This window comes from Megalobrama amblycephala, linkage group LG1, assembly GCF_018812025.1.
Source record: "Megalobrama amblycephala isolate DHTTF-2021 linkage group LG1, ASM1881202v1, whole genome shotgun sequence".
Lineage (NCBI taxonomy): Eukaryota > Metazoa > Chordata > Actinopteri > Cypriniformes > Xenocyprididae > Megalobrama > Megalobrama amblycephala.
In genome coordinates, this window is record NC_063044.1 from 2,800,102 (window position 1) to 2,822,363 (window position 22,262).

The window sequence follows — 22,262 nt, forward strand, 5'->3', positions numbered from 1 at the left end:
GTGAGTGAAATCCCGGGTGTGTGAGTGCGCATTGAAGTGTCAGTGAGCTTGAGGAGGGGAGAGAGGTGTGTGTGTGTGTGAGTGTGTAGTGGAGCAGAAACAGAGAAATTCCTTTCTAAGAAGCAACAGTTGGCCAGGATCCATGTTTGAATTATTTGTCTCAGAATATGAGAAAGATAGAATGAGGGAGTGTATGAGACTGCATAGAGAAGAAACCAAATTTAGACAAGCATTAAAAGAGTCCCAAGGGATACGAAATCATTTTTGGCTTGAAACTGAATATATAGACATTGACGGGCAGAGGAGGGAGCTTACTGAACAGAAAAAAGAACAGTTGCTGAAAGATTTATCAGTAAAATCAAAACCTCGATTAATTGAATATTTTATCAGTATTTCATTCCCTTCATCTCTCAAGAACTTTATATCTGCTTACCATCACCCTGTGCTCAGCTATTTGTGTAATAAACTTACCTGGATTGCTTTTACCTCTGCCTCCGTGTCTCTGTTGTAACAATGGCCTTTAGTGGATTGGAGTGGAGAAATTAAAAAACGAACACTTGAAAAGCTAAGGCCATATTTAGCTAAATTTTGCCATCCTAGAACAACACTTCTAGAAGCATTGCTGACAACAGCAGAAATAGAATTAGACCCAATTCTCATTCCCTACCTGAAAAGAAATGTTGGGTATCGTTGGCCTCAGGATTTAGGAGGAGCAACTATATTGCAAAATATTTACATCATTGTAAATTCATGCACAAGACCAGTACAGTGGGAAAGTGACAAGATTTTTAAATTAGGAAAAAAAGTTTTAAAAAAAGAGTTAAAAGTGTCACAACCACTAATTGGACGCTGGGAAAACTGGCAGTGTCAGTGGTGCTGAGGAACAACCCAGAACACATACATCACTTGTGGGTGGAGATAAGGAGGGGCAAGAGGGAAGTGGAGGAGCAGCCAGTGACTGTGGAGGATGACAGACCCTCAAGCAGGGAAGCAGAAGCGAAAGAGGGGGAGGAAGGGGAGCAGGATTTTGAATACTAGAGAGAGAGAAAGTTTGATTGAAGTGTTTGAGCCATTGGATTTCATTACCTTTCCCAAAACACAATTACAAATTTCAATAACAGTAGTAGGAGGATTTAATGCAAATTTAACCTCATGTCTCACTTATTCATATTGGGCAGGAGGAATAACAGCAATTGGGCGGAGAGTTGAGGAGAACGAGCTCTGGAGTTTTGAATTGATCTGCTTGGGGGAAGACATTATTTGGAAACGCAACAATTACAGTTGGCTGGATCTGGAAGACGTGACTCCGAAGCCATTGACTGAGGTACAAATAAGAGCAATTTTAAAATACATGAGAAAAAGAAAGACCATCAAACTATTGTTTTAAAGTCCTCAACCCAGTACAAGTCCGGTGAAGGTCAGGGGTCGGATACTTTTAGTGGTCCTCGTCTGACTAATCCGGTGAAGAGTTATAATAAAATTGGAAAATTATTTAACTGGGGTTAAAGAGGTAAAAGATTGGTCACAAAACACAATGGCTTGAGCAGAGGGAACATTTGATGTAGCAATGTGTAGAGAAATGAAAGCATTAATAAAGAACCATAAACCACACGACAAAACTAAGAAAAGAGAACAAAAGAGACAAAAAGAGCAGGAGGTTTTAGATCTCTTCATACAGCAAGCAATAAAAGATCACAAGAAGAAACAAATGGAAGAACAGAAAAAGAAAATGGAAGAAAAGGTGGAGCGCCCACCTCCCTATGCACCTCCCTACCAGGAAATAAAAAAGCAAATGCCTATGGTAAGAGGTACATTAGAGGTGGATGGAAATTTAAGTGTTGTTGAAACTGATGAAGAGGATGATGAAGAACAACAAATGAGAGAAAGAGAAGAGGAGTATGCCCACCATGAAGATAATGGGCAAGGAAGCTATCAAGAGAAAAATGGACAGAAAAAAACTAGTAAGCCTGTACCAATGAAGAGGAGGCTAACAGCGAGTACAAAGACACAACAACAACAACAAGAACAAAGAGAAGAAGAGTAATGGAACCCACTGATGGACTGCTCCTATGTGAAACAAAAAAGACAAGAAGAACGAAAAAGAGGAAAAAGAAATGCATTATTGGACAACCCCTATTTCTACAGAGCTGGAAGAGATGGTGACAATGAACCCATGACACTAGAACAGGGAGAAAGTGGCAGTGTGGACACATTGGATCATGAGCTGAACAAGCTTCAGGAAGTGGTTGAAGAGCTAAGTCTGGAAAAACAACAAAGACACCTGACTAGAAGGGCTCGAAACCTGAGAAGGAGCCTTGAGGAAGAGGAGGATGAACATTGGCAAAGAAGAAGAGCACGTTCAGTCAGCCCTTTGGGAAGACACAGAAGAAATAGCTCACAGGAGGAATACAGAAGGGTCTCAGGAACTCTTCGACTTGAGAAAATACCTCCAGGAGATCCGATGTGGAGAAACAGGGGAGAGAGGCAACTCATATCCCCCGCAGAGTCCATGCCAATCCTAACGCCACACCCAATAGGAAACTTGGCAGAAGAGTGGGGTGATCTAAACCCCTTTCAAACACAAGGGAGATACTCTCCAGGAGGACACAACTCAATGCTGGACCCAGAAGTCACAGGTGACCTGCTGGCCTCTGTACACCAAGCACCTATGCTACAAAAGAAGAAAAAGCAACTTCCCATTCTGATTAAGGGGGAACAGGCGCAATACGTGCCCTGGGCGGGACAAGACTTAGAAGGACTTGTGGCTCGTCTACCAGACATACATGAAGGAGCTGGAAAATGGATTCGACTATTGGAAGCAGAAACAATGGGAAAGATACTGGCCATTGGAGACATCAAGGCCTTACTGACAAAGAGTGTGGGAGGAGCCAAGACCAATGAGATCCTCGAGGATGCAGGTTTGAAGTCTGCAGTAGGAGGAACAAGGAAGGATGCCACCACCTTTGATCAGTACCGATCCATGATATGGAGAGTACTGCGGAAACACTACCCGACACAAATGGATCCCAAGCTGCTGAAGGGAGAACAGTTGGGAGAAATGGAGAACCCTACCTCCTACATCCAGAAACAGTTAAGAAGATGGAAAGAAGAACTGGAAAAGGATCCAGAAGGAGACATGGTGATGACAACACTCTTCAGAACTGCCATACTGGAAGCCATGCCCTCAGCAGTAAAAGCAAGATTGGAAGATGTAGTGGGCCTGAACTCAAAGACAACAAAGGAGTTCTGTGACCATGTGGCCCATGCAGTGGAACAATATAGGAGGAATGAACAAAAACTGAAGAACCAAGAAAGAGAACTGCAAAGAAAATTGACTCAACTACAACTAGAAGACCTGACCAGCAAAAAGAAAAAAGTTCAAGGTACCCTGAAGAGTGGTGAAGACCAGACTGCAGTGATGGCCACAGTGAACATGTCAAGCCCACCTATGCAAGCTTCAGTTGTGACACCAGCGCAGGCTCCAGTGATGGCAGCAGCACCAGCATCAGTGCCAGTACCAGTCCCTCAGAACACGCCTGCACCTGCAGGAGGTGTGCAACAACCAAATGCACCAATTGTGATCTACTTACCTGAACAGCAGAACAACAGGAACCCAGCTGAACAACAGCAAAGAGGAAGAGAAAGAGGGAGACAGTTCAACACTCAACAGAAGAATGGTCCTCCAGGAATGTGTTGGGGATGCAACCAATTCGGATATAACAAGAAGGATTGTCCAACCAACCCATGGCCATTGAATATGCCACCTACAGGACAAATGCAGCAACCATGGCAACACAATCCTCAGAACCCCATATCAGGACCCGTCAATCCATGGCGAGGTCCGAATCAAGGTTATTAGGGATGCCCAGAGAATCCTACGGGGAGAAGTCAGCTTCCAATGATATCTTCTGATGCTGATCAAGAACCTATGCTGCAGGTTAAGGTAGAGGACAAGATAACGCCAATGATGCTTGACACTGGGGCCACTTTTTCTTGCCTAAGCCCAAAATATGCCTCTCATCTCCCCAAGTCTGGCAAGTATGTCAAGACAGTAGGATTCTCGGGACAAACGCAGCTAATCCAAATGACGGCCCCTGTCACCATAAAAGTCAAAGACTCTGAAGTAAAGATTCCAGTCCTAATATCAGAACAGACACCAGTCAACTTGCTAGGAAGAGATGCAATATGCAAACTGAAATTACAAATATGGTGCTCTCCAGAAGGAATATACATAGATGACAAGAGAATTAGACAGATGGTTGTAACAGAAGAACAAAAAGACCAAATATATATTGGCTAGGAAATTTGGAAAAAGAAGTAGGAGAAACTATTAACAAATGGGGAAAATATATAAAAGAACAACTTAAGAATCCAGTCATGCCCGAAACTGAATTTCATTGTACAATGAGATATGACCCTACCAGAGACCCTGAGCTAGAGAAACAGTGGTTAGAACAGACCAAAGAACTGGAAATACCCTTAAACTCTGAGTATTTAGTAGTGGGACCAAAGGGGGCAGCCTTACAAATTGAAGAAAATAGGTTTATCCAAAAATGGTTTAGGATAGATAATTCAACTCCACATGTTACTTTATACATAAGTGAGGGATGTCGACCTGAGGACTTAGGACCAATGATGTTACATGCAAAAGGGAAAGCATGGGAGGCCACAGAAAACCCATTTATCTTTCAAACTACAGATATGATGTATCTTAAAATCCTCTGTCAGACTAAAATGAAAGGAATACCAAAAATGATAGTGGAAACTAGGGAAATGAAAAAAGAATTGAATTCCAAATTGGATGAATTGATGATGGAAATGGAACAAAGAGTACCACAAAAATTGTGGTCCAAACATGATACAGATGTAGGTTTAGTAAAATCTGCCAATCCAGTAAGAATTAAGACAAAGCCAGGTGTTCAGTTACCCAGAAAACAACAATACCCACTCAAGCCTGAAGCAGTGGAAGGGATTAGGAAAACAATTGAAGGGTTAATTAAAGCAGGGGTGTTAATTGAAACAGTTAGCTATTGTAACACACCCATTTTACCTGTTGAGAAAGCCAATAAGTCAAAGTGGAGGTTAGTCCATGACCTAAGGGCAGTGAATGAGGTAGTGGAAGACTGGCCTGCTGAGGTCCCAAACCCACACACGTTGTTGACGAATGTTCCACCTGCTGCTAATTATTTCACAGTTATTGATCTCTGTTCTGCGTTTTTCAGCGTTCCTCTAGCGGAAGAGAGCAGACACCTTTTTTCCTTCACTTACCAAGGTAAACAGTATACATACACCAGGATGCCCCAGGGGTTCAAACACTCACCACATGTATTTAACCAAGTATTAAAGGTTGATTTGGAAGATCTGAGACTGGATAGCACACTGATACAATATGTGGATGATTTGTTAATCTGTTCAACAACATTGGAACAGTGCCATCAAGATTCCATCAAAGTGCTCACCAAATTAGCAGAAGAAGGTCACAAGGCCTCAAAGAAAAGTTACAGTATTGTATGACACAAGTAGAATATTTAGGCCGAATTATTGCTCACCAGACAAAAGCAATTTCTCCAAGCCAATTAGAAGGAATTAGCAAAGCGCCACAGCCCCAAACTGTGGGACAAATGATGACCTTTTTAGGTATGACAGGGTTTAGTGCTGATTGGATTGAAGAATATGCAATAAAAACAGCCCCATTAACACTCTGAGGTCTAAAAACGCGTCGGCGCGTTTTGCAGGTTTTTTTTCACATTGCAGCAAAACAGACTTAAAATACTCTGTCATTTTTTGTCATAGAAACATAAGTAATACATCAATTGAAACTATAGAATATCTCCTTTTATTTGTATACACTCAGAGTAAAAACAAAATGTTGTGCTTTTTGTAAAATAAAGAAAACTAACATGATGCGTGATCGCTCATCTCCCTCTGAACGAAGTCCAATCTGATAGTTCTCAGAAAATGAAGTGTAACTTAGTGAATACTAATCACAAAAAATTCATACTTATGTCTAACAAAACGTTGAAATGTCAGGTTTTAAATCGTGCAAGTCAAATCGAAAACAAACATTCTGTGTTTATGTAATCTGTATGAAAAGAGAGCCATGTCAGAAGTCCGTGATTCAGCTCATTACCCACTAATGCGGCCACACCCACGGAGCCAGCGCTATTCACAGGCAAATTCAGAGACAACACATGCATTCATCATCTCAATCGTGTATTTATTGCCTTGAAAATTGTTTATCTGGATGAAAAAGCCATGGTTAGCGATCTCTGGAAGACATTCAGTAAATTCCTGTTTGTTTTCTTCTATTGATAAGTTTTAAGTGAGTTTTTGTTTCTTTAGCGCCCTCCGGCTGTAGTATGAATTGGTAAACACCATTCATGGAATATCGTCTTCTTCTTAGGTGAATTTGTGGACTAAAATGCACAGAGCGCCCTCCGGCTGCAGTATGAATTGCAAACACCAGCGCTCATAGAGATAACAATGAATATTAAATAAAAAATAACTCCTCTGTATAGAAAATTGACATAAACATATGAGAATCCTATATTTCTCCAAATGTGCATGCTTTTAAACTAAAAGCCTATATTCAGACTCTTTGCATCACAGAAATACATTATATTTTAAAGTATAATATAAAACCATTATTTTATATTGTAATAAAATTTTTCTGTATGTTTCATATACCATGATGAGCTTGAGACATCACAGAAGTTTTTTTTCACAGCCTACCTGACTGAAATGCCTCATTAATATGCAAGTCTTTTCAGGTCATTACTATTCAATTCTTTTGTCTTCACAGGTGAGAATGAGCCATTATTCATGGAGATTCACGCCTCCTCGCATACCGTGTTTCTTGGCAAAAAGTGTCTTACAAAAACTAAATCAGTATATTGTTATAAATGAAAGAGCAGTCAGCATAATTTTTACATAATTTTGAAGCAAAAACTCTAGTCTACAACCTTCAATACCCAAAAGTCTTGTGAACACAGATTTAATATACTTTTATTGGCCTTATATCAGTGACTTAAGTTTTTTGTTTTTTCAGTAACCACGCATAAACGTTATTCCTTCAAAAACACAAACATGTACACACATGTTCCTCACATATTATGGTAGCCTAGTTTGTGCTGAATACAGTGTAATGACACTTGTGTCATTAATATGTTTATGAACAACTGAAAAAAGCACAAATGTCAGGGCATGTCAAAACTTCTCCAGGCCCCAAATCAGCCTCAGACTCCAGAGGGTTAAGGGCAATGATGAAACAAGCTGGTCATCAAAATCTCAGAGCAAAACTTGTATGGGATACTGAAGCACTGATTGCCTTTGAAACATTAAAAAAGGAGCTCCAAACTGCTCCTGCACTTGCTACGCCAGATTATGGTAAGGTATTTCATTTATATGTTGCTGATAGAAAAGATGGCTATGCTTCAGCAGTACTAATGCAAGAGACATGTAGTGGCAGGAAAAAACAGCCACTTGCTTACTATAGCACCAAATTGGATAGTGTAGCCCAAGGCTACCCGCCATGCTATCAGCAAGGTTTAGCAGCTGTATATTTTGCTTATAATAAAGCATCAACTGTGACAATGGGCTACCCAGTCATCATATATACTCACCACAAGGTGGCTGAACTATTAGAAAAAGGAAGATTTGTTTTGACACAGGCAAGATGCCTTACGTATTCTAGCCTGTTAACATATCCTGACATTACTATCAAACGATGTACAACAACAAATCCAGCAAACTTCATCCCTTTGGAGGGAGAAGGAACCCCACATGAGTGTGTGACAGAATCTCTGGCATTCACTCGATTGAGACCAGATTTGGAATCAATTCCAATTTCTGATGCAAATGTTGATTATTTTGTTGATGGATCATGCTTTAGAGATCATTTGGGGAACCATGCTGGATTTGCAGTTGTAAAAAGGGAAGGAGATGACTTTATCCCGGTCTTACTCAAACATTGTGAACAGCCATGCTCAGCCCAATAGGCAGAATTACGGGCACTTACTGAGGCATGTCTATTGGCAAAGGATCAAGTAGCAAACATCTATACTGACTCTGCATATGCACATGGAGTATGCCATTTATTTGGAGCAGTATGGAAACAAAGAGGGTTCAAAAAGAGTGATGGAACACCAATCCAACATGGAGACCAAATTACTAAATTAATCTCAGCTATGATGTATCCAACTAGATTGGCTATAATTAAATGTCAGGCACATAAGAAAGGTAATGATTTTGTAATTAAAGGAAATAATGCTGCGGACTCTTTTGCAAAACAGGCCTCAGGGTGTCAGTTGGCTGTGATGGCACCATCAGTTTTAATCCAACCGGTTCCGACTCTTGAGCACATAAGTGAAATGCAAAACAGCACCTAGTACTAGATTATGTGGACATGATTAAATCTGTAAGGGGGAAAAGATACATGCTAGTGATAATAGATCGATTTAGTAGATGGGTGGAAGCAGAACCCTCAGCAGATCAAGGAGCTAAGACAGTAATCAGATTCTTGACCAGAGAGGTTATCCCAAGATTTGGCATACCATCCCAGATTAGTTCTGACAATGGCTCAACCTTCATTCAAAGAACAGTGAAGACAGTAATACAACAGCTACGAATCAAGCAGAGATTAGGCTGCATCTACCACCCTTCCTCTCAGGGTATCGTTGAACGTGCCAATGGCACCCTCAAGGCCAAACTCAACAAGATTTGTGCAGATACAAAACTTAACTGGGTAGATGCGTTACCCCTTGCCCTTATGAGTTACCGCATGCAAACTAACAGAGTGACAAATCTGACTCCCCATGAGATGTTGACAGGGAGACTCATGCCTGCGCCCCATTTGAGAGGCCCGTATGAAGGACCGCCCCTAGAACAACTTGAGACTGAAATAAGGGCCTATATGAGACAATTGACTTCCATACATGAAGCCATACATACTCAGGAGCAAAACAGGGGGCCAAGAGAGGAGGAAGAGGCACCCTGTCCAGTGCTTCCTGGAGATCAGGTCTATTTGAGAGTTTTCAGGAGGAGATGGAATGAGCCAAGGCGAGAAGGACCTTATACTGTAGTAAGAGCAACCCCAACTGCAGTCCAAGTAGAAGGACGAACGACTTGGTATCATTTAAATCATTGTACTAGGGTGCCAAGGCTGAGACGGAGAGAAGAAGAGGCAGAGGATGCAGAAGAAGATGCAGACCAAGATGCCCAAGAAGGGGAGGGGCCAGGGGATCCAGGTGAGGGACCTAGTAATGTTGTTGCTGAACCTTCTTCTAGGGAAGCTGAGCAACCTGAGACACGAGATGAGATGCGGGGACATGATGACGCCCCACAAGCAGGTGAAACTGGGGAGGAGGGTCTTGACATTGACCCTGCTGCTGATGTACCTGCTGAATCAGCTGCCACTGATCCAGAGCCGTCAGGTGACCAATCTCCTGAGGCAGGACCCTCCACCAGTGAACAACCTCAGCCAAATGGATTCCTCACCGAACTCCAAGGTATTGACCTACCCCACTGCAGACAGCGGATCCCCAGCCAGTTACCTCCCAGGCCTCAACATCACAGGAGACTTTCCCACCCTCAATCTTCAAGACCTTGAGGAAATCATCGGAAGTGATCCAACTCAGAATGATTAATTCAACTCAAGGTACTGTTGTAAATAGATCAATAAGGAAACGAGCTGCAGACCTGAATGACACTGACTATGAAGGATTAGGGTATGATATGGCTTTAGAAATGCACAAAGAAAAATTGTTGGACATTGCTTATCATAATGAGTGGTATAAGTGGGCAGAATATACTGCCAAACAATCAAAGAGAGAGACTTGTTTGTTGTGCTCGCCATCTCCTTTGAAAAAGTTAACAGTGGTGCCTGACGAATATAGCTTTGCTCATTGTGCCAGATTTTACTCGAATCACTGTGTAAATATATCAGGGCGAGTTGCTCCTTATTGCCCTGCAGAGTGTCTGGCATTACTGGGAAATAAATATTATCACAGGTACTATGAGCAAGAATATTGGGGAGATGAATGTAGAAAATTAGATGTAAGAATTGACCTAAGGCGAAGAGAAACTCCCAGTAACTATGTCTTTGATCGAACCTTAATATATGAATGCTTCAACAAGTCAAAAGGGGATGTAGATTATGGAAACTTTCAAGGACAGTGTGGAATAATTTGGCACTTAGATGGGGACATGTATGAAAATCCAAATGTACATAAAGCATTTAGTAGAATATATGCTACAGCTACTGTAAATATTAACATGACAGTTATTACAACTAAAGAAGCTTGTGAAAATGCCACACTAGCCTTCCCAATAATAGATCAATTTGAAGCAAGAGATGAAGCAATTGCTGATCATTTTTGGATATGTGGAGGCAAACGACTAAGAGCCACCTTAACAAAGGGGTGGAAAGGGATATGTGCTAGAGTAAGACTAGCTCAAGAAGTAACAATGATTGATTGGGACCCAGATGATGAAACACCAAGCCAGCATGTAACTCCCGGACATAGAGCCAAAAGAGCATACAAACCAGATCCTAATGTGATAATAGACGCAATAGGCCAGCCTAGAGGCATACCACATGAATTCAAGGCAAGAGATTAAGTGAAATCAGGATTTGAGTCTATATTTGTTTGGATAACCCCAAATAAGAATGCTGAATGGATTAACTACATTTACTATAATCAGCAAAGATTTATTAATTATACAGATGATGCTCTGATGGCTCTGGGAGAACAATTGAAATACACCAGTAAAATGACCTGGCAGAACAGGCAAGCGCTAAATTGGTTACTCGCGGAAAAAGGCGGGGTTTGCGTGATGTTTGGAATTGACTGTTGTACCTTTATCCCAAACAATATAGCACCTGATGGATCCTTTACCAAAGCCATGAAGAAGCTAAAGAGTCTGAGAACAGAAGTCACTGAAAATGCTGGAAGAGACAGAAAAATTGGAGAGTGGTTTGACTCTCTTTTTGGCTCATGGAAAGAATGGCTGGTAAAGGTGGGAGTAATAATAGCAGTTGCTCTTGGAATTTTTGTGCTGTTGTTTTGTTGTGTGTTACCTTTTCTCAGATCAACGATGGCGGGTGCAGCAGCCAAGCAGATGGTGAATGTGTCTGTAAAACAATCTGGGGTTGACATTGGATGCACCACGACAACTGGAGTGTATCCAATAGGTCCAGGCCTCGATGAGCTGGACGAATTCCCATAAAGAAACCCTTAACTGGGAAAAATGGAAGGGGTGCCACTTTTTTATTTTTGACCCTGAATTTAATGCTGTTTTTGATAGAGAGGGAGGTAGGCAAGAACATGTATTTTCTTTTGGGGCAAAAACTCAAGTAAGCATTTTAGACAATGGGTAGAGTAGGCAGTTAGTAAGTGGATGTTTTGTTTGTTATTTTGGCATAAACCCCCTTCCGATTTTTATTTTTATTTTTGTTTTTCCATTATTATAAATACCTACACACTATTAAATATCACTTTAAGAATGAGAGGGGACGAATGAGGGTCAGAAGCAGGCCATCATCCGGCACAAAGCCAAGCGTAGAAAAAAAACAAACAAAAAAAAAACCCACAAAAAAAGTGGCGCTTGGTTGACCGAGGGATGATGCAACCCGATTACAGGGAAAAGAATATGAAGGCCTTTTTACTATTTTTATTATTTTTATTTAACCAATGAAAGCTCACTTTTGAATGTAATGTGCACTCACTTATCCATTGAGAATCCTATTGGTGACTGGAGGAAGGATCGACAAGCACCTCAGTGCTTAGCAGCAAGGGCTGACTCTACTGGTGGTTTAAAAACCCGCTGTCAGTCCCAACTCCAGATAGTACCCTAGGCAGGTCCAGGTACCTCTGGCAACGGTGGAGCAGTCCAGATAGCGCTCCAGGCCACCGGAAGCGCCTGAGAGTTCCTCTGGCATCGTGGGACTATATATACATATATGTGCATTATACTACTGCCATTATCCTATTACTGTATAATGTAATCACTGAAGTGCATTGATCTACTGATATAACCAAAGCTTGTGAATCAATTAAAATGTGAAGAAGTATCCCCCTAAAAGAAGGTTTTAGGTAGGGAGATGGGATCTTTTACTCCTCTCTAGCCAAACAAAGGGGGGAGATGTTTGGTCTCATTCTCCTCTGGAGTGTGTCCCCATGGGAAAGTCACTTGGTAGAAAAAGATGGGTGACTATTCTTGGTCACTAAGAAAGAAGAAGGAAACAGGCTCACCTATGAGGACATGCTCTGGGATAAGGGCATAGAAGTGGGGCTAAAGAGAGCCCCAAAGGGGGATGTGTTGGGAAAATTCATTGATTATTAACGTATTACCAGTAGAGAATAGCTTGCATGAAAAGCACTGGAAAGTACCGGGTTTTCTGTACTAAGAGCATCAAGCGTAAATGAAATATAAGTGTATTCAAAGCAAATTACAGTAGCAAGCTGTGGAAGGCACCAAAGAAACCATTAAAGCATGTTTTTAAAAATATAGCAATTACAGTAGCAAGCTGTGGAAGGCACCAAAGAAACCATTAAAGCATGTTTTTAAAAAATATAGCGGCTGGCGATCCGCCACCATTAAAATCAAAGCTGAGGAGTATTCATAGATAACAGTGGCAAAACGCCAGGGTGGAGTTAAAAGAAAAAGATAACTAGAGGAATCCTAATTGGATCTGTAACGATAAGAGAAACATATAAAACGAGCTGATTAACGTTGTTTAGATCAGATGTGATGCCTGATGAGAAGCTGACATCTCACTTTGTTGCCTGGCAATAAAGAATATCTTTTGAAGACCTGGAACTTCTGACTCTGAGAGCTTTTTTGAGAAGGAAACAGAATCATCTTAGGACACTGCAGACTGGCCACAACAGTCGCAACTCGCCCGCCATCTCCTCCTGTGGAGTCAGCGCCGACTCAGGTCGCTGCGCGCCTCCTACATCCCGGGCGAGCTCAATCGTGCGGCCAACGCGCTCTCACGACAGCTCACGCTCCCGGGGGAATGGAGACTCCACCCCCAGGCGGTCCAGCTGATATGGAGCCGGTTCGGGGAGGCACAGGTAGACCTGTTCGCCTCTCAGGAATCCGCCCATTGCCAGTTGTTTTATTCGCTGACCGAGGGGATCCTCGGCACAGATGCACTGGCACACAGCTGGCCCCGGGGCCTACGCAAGTATGCGTTTCCCCCAGTGAGCCTCCTTGCACAGACACTGTGCAAGGTCAGGGAGGACGAGGAGCAGGTCTTGCTAGTTGAGCCATACTGGCCCAACCGGACCTGGTTCCCGGAACTCATGCTCCTCGCGACAGCCTATCCCTGGCGCATCCCCCTGAGGAAGGACCTCCTTTCTCAGGGGCAGGGCACCATATGGCACCCGCGTCCTGATCTCTGGAACCTCCACGTGTGGTCCCTGGACGGGATGTGGCAGACTTGAGTGGCCTACCGCCCGCGGTAGTTGACACCATCACTTCGGCCAGAGCCCCCTCTACGAGGCGCGCTTACGCCATGAAGTGGAGTCTGTTCGTTGAGTGGTGTTCTTCCCACCGGGAAGACCCCCGGAAATGCCCGGTCGGTGTTGTGCTTTCCTTCCTTCAAGAGGGTTTGGAACGGAGGCTGTCCCCTTCCACCCTGAAGGTTTATGTGGCCGCCATCGCAGCGCATCACAATGTGCTCGATGGCAAGTCACTAGGAAAGCACGACCTGATCATCAGGTTCCTCAGAGGCGCCAGGAGGTTAAATCCCCCTAGGCCTCGCCTCATTCCCTCCTGGGACCTCTCCGTTGCCCTCTCGGGCCTCCGGAGAGCTCCCTTCGAGCCCCTTGAGTCAGCTGAGCTGAAACATCTGTCTCTCAAGACACTGCTCCTGACCGCGCTCGCCTCCTTCAAGAGGGTTGGGGACCTGCAAGCATTTTCGGTCAGCGATTCGTGCCTGGAATTCGGGCCGGACTACTCTCACGTGATCTTGAGACCCCGGCCTGGATATGTGCCCAAGGTTCCCACCACTCCCTTCCGGGACCAGGTGGTGAACCTGCAAGCGCTGCCCCCGGAGGAGGCAGACCCAACCCTGGCGTTGCTGTGTCCCGTTCGTGCTTTGCGCGTTTACGTGGACCGCACGCAGAGCTTCAGAAGCTCTGAGCAGCTCTTTGTCTGTTTTGGAGGTCAGCAGAAGGGGAAGGCTGTCTCCAAACAGAGGTTGGCCCACTGGATAGTGGATGCCATCGCCTTGGCGTACCAGTCCCAAGGCGAGCCGTGCCCCCTCGGGTTGCGAGCTCACTCCACTCGGGGTGTTGCTTCTTCCTGGGCGTTGGCGCACGGCGCCTCTGTTGCAGACATCTGCAGAGCTGCAGGCTGGGCGACACCGAACACATTCGCGAGGTATTATAATCTCTGAGTGGAACCGGTGTCCACCTGTGTGCTGTCTACTCGTAGATAGCCATGTGTGTTCGCTTGCTGTGCCATTTCCCTCGGGAGAGGGAATGCGAGCACTTTTCCCGCTCCTCAGTTCAGTTCCCCGTAACGGCGAACCCTGTGGAGTTCCTCCTGCATCCTGCGGCAGCCAGACGCGGCGGAGGCGTCCGGCGCTAGGTCCAGTACTCGTGTGTATGCCCAGCTGGTCTGCCCTTGTACTGGACTAGATGCCCATATGCTGTGATTCCCCTCGGGTAATCCCATATGTGTTTGTCCACGGTAAGGTTTCCCTGTTGGTAAACTTGTGTCTTTCCCTGGGCGGCTTCGTTTTGCCCTATCTCTGATTGCTAGTCGTTCCTCCCGGAAGGTAGGACCTACATCAGAGATCTTCCATATGCGTTACTGTTCTCAGTCCAGTCCATATGTGTTTTCCACACATTACCTCCCTTCGGGCAGGGTGTGGTCTCCGTAGCTTTCCCCTCCTCGGGGAACGCTTTCCTGGCGTTTTAAAAACGTGGGATTGAGTTCCGAAGCACTCTTCCCCGTGGGGTAGGAACAGCAGCTTCGACTTCTCCACGGTAACGCCCTGTCCTCTCCATCCCACCGGTATGGAAGACATTCCTGGGCTTACTCTGGGCGCTGGAGGGTTGCGAGTATGGGCCGCATTTGCATTGGCACGCCTCAGCCTGCCAGCACCTGCCTCCCTAACACTCGTAACGTGGTTCAGTTGCTATGGCGCTTTCCACGGGACCCCATTACGTCAGTATCGACGTAACGTCGAACGTGACTGACTGAATGGGAACGTCTAGGTTACTAGTGTAACCCCCATTCCCAGAAGGAGGGAACGGAGACGTTACGTTCCCCTGCCATAGCTTTGAGTCACAGCTGAGCGGCCAGATATCTATCTCGGTTCCTCAGCAAAAATATGAATGAAGGTGAGTATGCCGGCCCTATTTATACCCGGATGCCGGGGGAGGGGCCCGGCATGTAAATCTCACAGGCCAATTCCCATTGGCTTGTTTTGTATCCTTGGAGGTGATTGGGCTCCCTAGCGAGACCCCATTACGTCAGTATCGACATAACGTCTCCGTTCCCTCCTTCTGGGAACGGGGGTTACACTAGTAACCTAGACGTTCCTGGGTATCAACACAGGTTCCTCACTTTATTTTAGGTGGTCAATTTTTGTGTATTTTCAGTAGGGGTGACCCTGAATAGTCAACGATTTGAATCTTCGATAGGAGGAGCCTGATTCGACTACCTATCTCACAGTCGAATCATCGCAGAGGTGTGTTATGAGAAGAGATATGGGTGCGCTCAATATCTGATTTTACATAGACATACCGGTTCTTTCCCAATAGGTTAATATACAGCCCATTATGTTAATACTATAAATAAAAATGTGAAAAAAAGAAGCTTTTAATAAATATTTTTAATGTACGTGAATAAATCCAACCTGTGACCGATTTAAGTTTCACTTCCATGATCCGTGACCGGCAGATGAGCATCTTTACGGCAGGGATTAAATCTTCAACAATGTCTGGGATAAAGTGTAGAATTGGATGTACTTTGAAATGATAAAAGATGATCAAAAAAATGTATGATGCAAGTTGTGCCAACAGCTCATGTCCTAGAACTGAACAACGACAAACACTGTGGCGCGCTTCTGCCGGCCAACGAGCTGACTATAGCGCGCTATTTGAAAAGACTCAAACGGACACTGGATTTTTCTCTCTCAATCAGGTAGGGTAGCTACAAGTGATTTCAAACTGTTTCAGCCGGATGTAATTTGATTTTTGGATGCTGTTAATGTTTAGCTAAAAAGACTGCCACTCCAGTTTAGCGTTTATTGTCTCTGCAGTTAAAAAGTTGACAATTCTAGCTATACTTTTGTTGTTTTAATAATTTCTTCAATTTTAATTTATTTATTGATCACTCTGGGTTATTTAATTGAACTATTTCTGGCTTGTGTTTTGAATATATGTTCCCCATTTTGCAGTTTGACTTGATCATATTTCATTTTTTTAATTAGGCTATTTTCATTTATTTGAACAGTATATTCTGTTCCAATTCAATTTTGTAAATTAATGTTTGATAAAAAAAAATTATAGGCTAATTTTTTTCAATTAAATTAATATTTTTTGGGGGTTTTTGGTGCATCAATGTTGCGCTGTAGATTAGTTAAAGCTTGCTCGCACAGACAATTTAGACGATGTAATTTGATTTGCCGACATATGAAATGTATATCTATCTGCAGTGTGGCCTTTCTGCAGTTATTAATATATATATATTTTAAAGTTTATTTACCCAAAATGTTTTTATTCATTTTCTTCTATATCTTTGAGAGTGTTCTGTACATCGTGGCTGTGAATGTTTATCCAGATTGCCTTTCATTTGTTTATAAAATATAAAATCATTGTCAGTTTCGTCTATCACTTGACAGGCAGTTTGGTTGGTTTATAAGATGTTTCTCTGTTCTGTGTGTGAAAGAAAATAAACGTTGTCTTAAGCGGCGGGTAGACTATAGCCAGGCCTACTTCATTTTCCGTGTCCCGCTCCATCTCGTGCACAGTTCAGCGCGCAAACATTTCAAAGTCCGTGCGCACTCTCTAGTGGACTGCTGATTTTCAAGACACCCCCCCCCTTTATGATTCGACTATCAGTCGAATATAGGCAATCTGATTCGAATCGGATTCGACTATGTAAATCCGTAGTCGAGGACACCCCTAATTTTCAGTGTAAGTACACATTAGTTCCTGGGTATCAACACAGGTTCCTCACTTTATTTTAGGTGGTCATTTTTGTGTATTTTCAGTGTAAGTACACATTAGTTCCTGGGTATCAACACAAGTTCCTCACTTTATTTTAGGTGGTCAATTCTTGTGTATGTTCAGTGTAAGTACACATTAGTTCCTGGGTATCAACACAGGTTCCTCACTTTATTTAAAGTGGTCAATTTTTGTGTATTTTCAGTATAAGTACACATTAGTTCCTGGGTTTCAAGACAGGTTCCTCACTTTATTTTAGGTGGTAAATTTTTGTGTATTTTCAGTATAAGTACACATTAGTTCCTGGGTATCAACACAAGTTCCTCACTTTATTTTAGGTGGTCAATTCTTGTGTTTATTCAGTGTAAGTACACATTAGTTCCTGGGTATCAACACAGGTTCCTCACTTTATTTAAAGTGGTCAATTTTTGTGTATTTTCAGTATAAGTACACATTAGTTCCTGGGTTTCAAGACAGGTTCCTCACTTTATTTTAGGTGGTCAATTTTTGTGTATTTTCAGTATAAGTACACATTAGTTCCTGGGTATCAACACAGGTTCCTCACTTTATTTTAAGTGGTCAATTTTTGTGTATTTTCAGTGTAAGTACACATTAGTTCCTGGGTATCAACACAGGTTCCTCACTTTATTTTAAGTGGATATTTTTTTTGTATTTTCAGTGTAAGTACACATTAGTTCCTGGGTATCAACAAATGTTCCATGGTGACCCTTTCTGGTAACACTTTACAATAAGGTTTCATTTGTTAACTGCATTAGTTTATATGAACTAACAATTAACAATACTTGTACAGCATTTATTAATCTTAGTTAATGTTAATCTCAGCATTTACTAATACAATTTTAAGATCAAAAGTTGTATCTGAGAACATTAGTTAATGCTCTGTGAACTAACTCGAGCAAGAACATTTTTATTAACTAACATTAACTAAGATTAATACATGCTGTACAGATATATTGTTCATTGTTAGTTCATGTTAATGCATTAACTATAATACTAACAAGTGAGACCTGTAAAGTGTGTAAACCCTTTCAAGATGGTATTTGCACATTGTCTTTTACAGTATGCGAGTTGCACAATAAAATCAAATCAAATTTAGTGAATCCAGGGGAGCCATAATGCCATAATTAAGACTATTGAATATTCATTGGTGTATGGTGTATTTTGCAAACATTTGTTCCACCCATAGCTTGACTATTAAATGGTTTGAATAATAAGTATCCACTCTCATACTCATATTTAAGTACATTGCAGTATAGGCAAGAACAATAATGCTTTACACATGTAACCCCCCCCCCCCCCCCCCCAAAAAAGACAGAAACTGCAGATTAGTTACAATTGTAGTTACAATATTGCAATTACGGTGTGTACTTACAAAAGTGTACTTACAAATGCAAGTGCACTACTGTAACTACAGATAGATCATGCAGGTACTTAAAATGTAAGTAAATTGTAAATACATGTAGGAACAGAGTTAGTACATTGTAGCAAATGTTTAATTTGTCTTGTAAGTATATAGTTGTTAAGGCCACTTAATATAAAGTGGGACCAAAATATGCAATATTCTACGGCTGACATATCATCAGAAGGAGTCAGAGAGTATATATAGAACGTTCATGATTGAGGATTAATTTGGCAGAAATATGTCCAGTAAGTTAAACACGGGCTTATGTATGTCTGAAATAACATCAGAGTGAGGCAATGAGTATGTATAGAAAGTTCATGATCGAGCACACTTGAGTAAGAAATATGTTCAGTACATCAAACATGGACTTCTGTGTAGCTGATGTAACATCAGATGGGGTCAATAGGTGTGTATATGAAGTTCACGATCGAGGACTAATTTGCCAGAAATATGTTCACTAGGTCAAATAGGCAGTACTCTATGGCTGATGTATCATCAAAAGGAGTCAATGAGATTATATGAAAAGTTAATCATCGAGGACTAATTTGCCAAAAATTTGCTCAGTAGGTCAAAATGGGTTCATATATGGCCGAAGTATAAGATCAGGGTCAATTAATGAGAATGTATTGAAAGTTCAGGATTGAGTACTTTTGGGCCAGAAGTATGTTCATTAGGTCAAATATGGACTACAGTATGGCTGATGTGACATCAGAAGGCGTCAGTAAGTATATGTAAAAAGTTCAAGATTGAGAAAAATTTGGCCAAAAATATGTCCCTTAGGTCAAATATGCAAAACTCTATAGCTGAAGTTTCATCAGAAGTCATTGAGTCAGTGCAGAAATTTCTTGATCAAAGACAAATTTGCCAGAAATATGTTTAGTTGGTCTAATATGGACTGACTGATGGGTGAAGTAACATCAGGAGTCAATGATAATGTATAAACAGTTCAAGATCTAGTGGTCTTTGGCCAGAAATATGTCCATTAGGTCAAATATGCAAAATTCTGTGGCTGACGTATAATCTTGAGTCAATGAAAACGTATAGAAAGCTCATGATCAAGACTACTTTGCCAGAAATATGTTCAATATGGACTTCTGTATGGGTAAAGTAACATCAGAAGGAGTCAATTGTAATGTATGAAAAGTTCAAGATCAAGTACTCTTTGCCCAGAAATATGTCCTATAGGTGAAATATGCTAATACTGTATGGCTGACGTATCATCAGGAGTCCATGAGTATCTATAGAAAGTTCATGATCGAGGACTAATTTGCTAAAATATTTCCATTAGGTCAAGTAACATCAGAGTGAGGCAGGTATATAAAGTTCATGATCGAGGACTCTAGGGACCGAAACATTTTAATCACGTCATGAATATGGCCTTTTGTATGGGTAAAGTAACATCAGAAGGAGTCAAAAGAGTACTCAGTCTTGAACTTTTTATATATACTTTCTGCCGCCTTCTGATCACACATCTGCCATAACTGTAGGCCATATTTGACCTAATGAACATATTCTTGGCCCAAAAGTACTCGATCTTGAACTTTCAGTACATACTCATTGATTCACTCTGATCTTACTTCATCATATATGAACCCATTTTGACCCACTGAACAAATTTCTGGCAAATTATTCTTCGATGAATAATTTTATATAAACTAATTGACTCCTTTTAATGATATGTCAGCCATAGAGTATTGCTTGTTTGACATAATGAACATATTTCTTGCAAATTAGTACTCGATCATGAACTTTCAATACATACTCATTGACTTATTCTGATCTTACTTCATCCATACACGAGCCTATGTTTGACCTACCCCTTCTGGTGTTACTTCAGACAGACAGTAGTCCATATTTGACCTAAGGAACATATTTCTGGCCCAAGAGCGCTTGATCTTGATCTTTCTATAGATACTCATTGACTCCTCCTCACTTATTTTCAACATCAGAATAACATCAGTGTAAGGCAACATCAGATGGAGTCAATAGTAATGTATGAAAAGTTTAAAACTGAGTACTCTTTGTCCAGAAAATGACCTTTAGATAAAATATGCAATATTCTACGGCTGAAGTATCATCAGAAGGAGTCAGAGAGTATATATAGAAAGTTCATGATCGAGGATTAATTTGGCAGAAATATGTCCAGTAAGTTAAACACGGGCTTATGTATGTCTGAAGTAACATCAGAGTGAGGCAATGAGTATGTATAGAAAGTTCATGATCGAGCACACTTGAGTAAGAAATATGTTCAGTACGTCAAACATGGACTTCTGTGTAGCTGATGTAACATCAGATGGGGTCAATAGGTGTGTATGTGAAGTTCATGATCGAGGACTAATTTGCCAGAAATATGTTCAGTAGGTCAAATAGGCAGTACTCTATAGCTGATGTATCATCAAAAGGAGTTCATGATCGAGCACACTTGAGTAAGAAATATGTTCAGTACGTCAAACATGGACTTCTGTGTAGCTGATGTAACATCAGATGGGGTCAATAGGTGTGTATGTGAAGTTCATGATCGAGGACTAATTTGCCAGAAATATGTTCAGTAGGTCAAATAGGCAGTACTCTATAGCTGATGTATCATCAAAAGGAGTCAATGACATTATATGAAAAGTTCATCATCGAGGACTAATTTGCCAAAAATTTCCTCAGTAGGTCAAAATGGGTTCATATATGGCCGAAGTATAAGATCAGGGTCAATTAATGAGAATGTATTGAAAGTTCAGGATTGAGTACTTTTGGGCCAGAAGTATGTTCATTAGGTCAAATATGGACTACAGTATGGCTGATGTGACATGAGAAGGTATATGTAAAGTATATGTAAAAATTTCAAGATCGAGAAAAATTTGGCCAAAAATATGTCCCTTAGGTCAAATATGCAATACTCTATAGTTGAAGTTTCATCAGAAGTCATTGAGTCAGTGCAGAAATTTCTTGATCGAAGACAAATTTGCCAGAAATATGTTTAGTTGGTCTAATATGGACTGACTGATGGGTGAAGTAACATCAGAAGGAGTCAATGATAATGTATAAACAGTTCAAGATCGAGTGGTCTTTGGCCAGAAATATGTCCATTAGGTAAAATATGCAAAATTCTGTGGCTGACGCATAATCTTGAGTCAATGAAAACGTATAGAAAGCTCATGATCAAGACTACTTTGCCAGAAATATGTTCAATATGGACTTCTGTATGGGTAAAGTAACATCAGAAGGAGTCAATTGTAATGTATGAAAAGTTCAAGATCAAGTACTCTTTGCCCAGAAATATGTCCTATAGGTGAAATATGCTAATACTCTATGGCTGACGTATCATCAGGAGTCCATGAGTATCTATAGAAAGTTCATGATCGAGGACTAATTTGCTAAAATATTTCCATTAGGTCAAGTAACATCAGAGTGAGGCAGGTATATAAAGTTCATGATCGAGGACTCTAGGGACCGAAACATTTTAATCACGTCATGAATATGGACTTTTGTATGGGTAAAGTAACATCAGAAGGAGTCAAAAGAGTACTCTGTCTTGAACTTTTTATATATACTTACTGCCGCCTTCTGATCGCACATCTGCCATACTGTAGGCCATATTTGACCTAATGAACATATTCTTGGCCCAAAAGTACTCGATCTTGAACTTTCAGTACATACTCATT

The 22,262-nt window shown here is 41.6% G+C and overlaps 1 protein-coding gene across 2 annotated transcripts; it reads left to right on the plus strand.

Moving 5' to 3' along the window:
- The first annotated feature begins 1,187 nt into the window (after positions 1-1,187).
- LOC125251062 lies at positions 1,188-12,885 on the plus strand. Of its 2 annotated transcripts, XR_007180927.1 has the most exons (3): positions 1,188-1,324; positions 5,223-5,272; positions 10,877-12,885. XR_007180927.1 is itself a non-coding variant. In XM_048163998.1 (2 exons), exons 1-2 carry the CDS (start codon positions 4,378-4,380, stop codon positions 11,224-11,226), a joined length of 1,245 nt encoding a protein of 414 aa, XP_048019955.1. In that variant the 3' UTR covers positions 11,227-12,885. The 2 variants fall into 2 exon arrangements, 1 of the variants encoding a protein (XP_048019955.1); XM_048163998.1 differs by lacking the exon at positions 1,188-1,324 and having other exon boundaries at positions 4,378-5,272.
- Positions 12,886-22,262: the final 9,377 nt, after the last annotated feature.

Bases quoted from the DNA above. Each gene is read 5' to 3' on its own strand.
- LOC125251062 (XM_048163998.1), top strand. From the start codon at position 4,378: ATGCCCGAAACTGAATTTCATTGTACAATGAGATATGACCCTACCAGA. The intron at 5,273-10,876 runs GTAAACAGTATA...CAAACAATATAG, and splicing joins TTTTTCCTTCACTTACCAAG to CACCTGATGGATCCTTTACC.